Genomic DNA, 1785 nt, shown 5'->3' with positions numbered 1-1785 from the left:
GTCTAGTAAACATTGAGGGTTACACCAGAAACAATTATAATTTTGAATTTTTTTGTTTTTTCAGCAAATAAAGAAAACAAACATTTAGATATTTTCAACGTATTTATTTTTTAAATTTTACAATAAACACAACAAACAAATAAAATCAGGAATATACATTTGTGTTTGTCTGATGTGCAAAGAAAACACTAACAGATGGGAAGTTCATCTGTTGAATTTTTCTTGTCATGCCTTTTTTAACATTTCTCTCAGGGTGCAACAAAATGATATAACATTTGGGCACAAAAATACACAAAAGGAGACCAAAACTAGAAGCTAAAATTGCAAATATTTCCACAGCTACTGAGAATTTCCCAGGAGAGCTAACATAAGCTGGAATAAAAGAGATCCACACAGCAACAAAGATCAACATGCTGAAAGTGATAAATTTTGCCTCGTTGAAAGTATCTGGTAGCTTCCTTCCAAGGAACGCCAGAAGGAGGCAGACAAAGGCAAGCAGGCCGATGTAACCAAGAACAAGATAAAATCCAGGAGGCCACGGCTCCTTACACTCCACAACAATCTAAAAAAGCCAGACTGATGTTTAGTATGCATACTCTCCCTAGAAATGACAAATGTTAAAGTCTTTACGTGCAAAATTACTGTATATTTCTGTCTTTGATAAAAAATAATGCTACTGGGATGTATTGCTCTTACTTTTCCATTTAAGGCCTGATATGTTGAATTCTTGATTGGGAAAGGTGGAGCCCCCAACAGCCAGCCTGTACAGAGACAAATCTGAGAAAAAAATGTATTTTAAAAATTCAAGATACATATTACTCAGAAATTGTGTGAAAATACAGTTAGAGTTTTAAATTCATATCTCTTCCACCTGAGGAGCTGTTGTGCAGAAGATCATACTCCTCTGCTGAGATGGACCAAACAGACCCTTGGGACCAGGTACATTGGCCCGAAAAGCCAATAGAACAACAACAGTCTTGACTAAGAGGCAGGACAGGCAGATGACAAAGCTGATACCAAACGCTGCCTGGCGTAACACACATGTCCACACAGATGGTTGGCCGATGAACACCAGGGAACACAGGAAACATAACTTGATTGACAGAAGAAGCAAGAAACTGATTTCTGAGTTGTTGGCCTTGACAATGGGAGTGGTCCGGAAATGATGAAAGATAACAGTGATGATTATCGTCAGGATGACACCCAGCAGAGTGAGGGCAACTAAGATGATGCCCATGGTCTCATTAAAAGACAAGAAGTCTTCAACTCCAGCAATACATTTCACCTTGTCTTTGTCTGACCAGTAAAACTCTGGACATTTGATGCACTCAGTGGAACCTACAGGGACAAAGTAATGCTAAGTATAAAAAAAAAAACTACAAAGGTCAAAAACCACAAAATTTTGCTGCAACAGTCGATGGTACAAAGGTTTACAAAATAAAATAATGCTTAAAGATAAACTCTCTAATACACCAGAACATACATAACCAATAATTGAAACTGAAGTACTGCATGAGATAAACCATAATTATGTGCACTGTTACACACATATTTTTTATAAAGATAAAACTGTGTATGAATAAAAAAATATGTATTGGCTACCAGTCTGATTGCTGATCTCTCCATCTGCACAAGGCAAACAATCAAAGCAACAGCGAGGCTCTCCTGGTTGTATGGCCTGTCTGCTGCCAGGGGGACATGGAGCACTACACTGAGATGTAGGCACCTGAAAAAAATACATTTAAATAGATTTGTTTTTCATAAAAAAGAAAAAAATCTCAAGGG

At 37.3% G+C, this 1785-nt stretch overlaps 1 protein-coding gene across 1 annotated transcript in view; it reads right to left on the bottom strand.

The window, feature by feature from the left end:
• Nucleotides 1–145: 145 nt before the first annotated feature.
• The window catches only part of olfcu1 (olfactory receptor C family, u1), a 4187-nt gene continuing 2547 nt past the window's right edge, over nucleotides 146–1785 (bottom strand). Inside the window, exons 7-10 of the mRNA XM_014027635.1 lie at nucleotides 1603–1726; nucleotides 872–1338; nucleotides 697–777; nucleotides 146–562 (exon numbers count right to left, since the gene is read on the bottom strand). Of these exons, the coding sequence (XP_013883089.1) occupies nucleotides 146–562; nucleotides 697–777; nucleotides 872–1338; nucleotides 1603–1726 (1089 nt within the window). The remainder of the gene's footprint in view (nucleotides 563–696; nucleotides 778–871; nucleotides 1339–1602; nucleotides 1727–1785) is intronic.

This window comes from Austrofundulus limnaeus, unplaced genomic scaffold, assembly GCF_001266775.1.
Source record: "Austrofundulus limnaeus strain Quisiro unplaced genomic scaffold, Austrofundulus_limnaeus-1.0 Scaffold667, whole genome shotgun sequence".
NCBI classification, from domain to species: domain Eukaryota; kingdom Metazoa; phylum Chordata; class Actinopteri; order Cyprinodontiformes; family Rivulidae; genus Austrofundulus; species Austrofundulus limnaeus.
The sequence above is the reverse complement of the archived record's forward strand: the minus strand, read 5'-3'. Positions and strand labels throughout refer to the sequence as shown.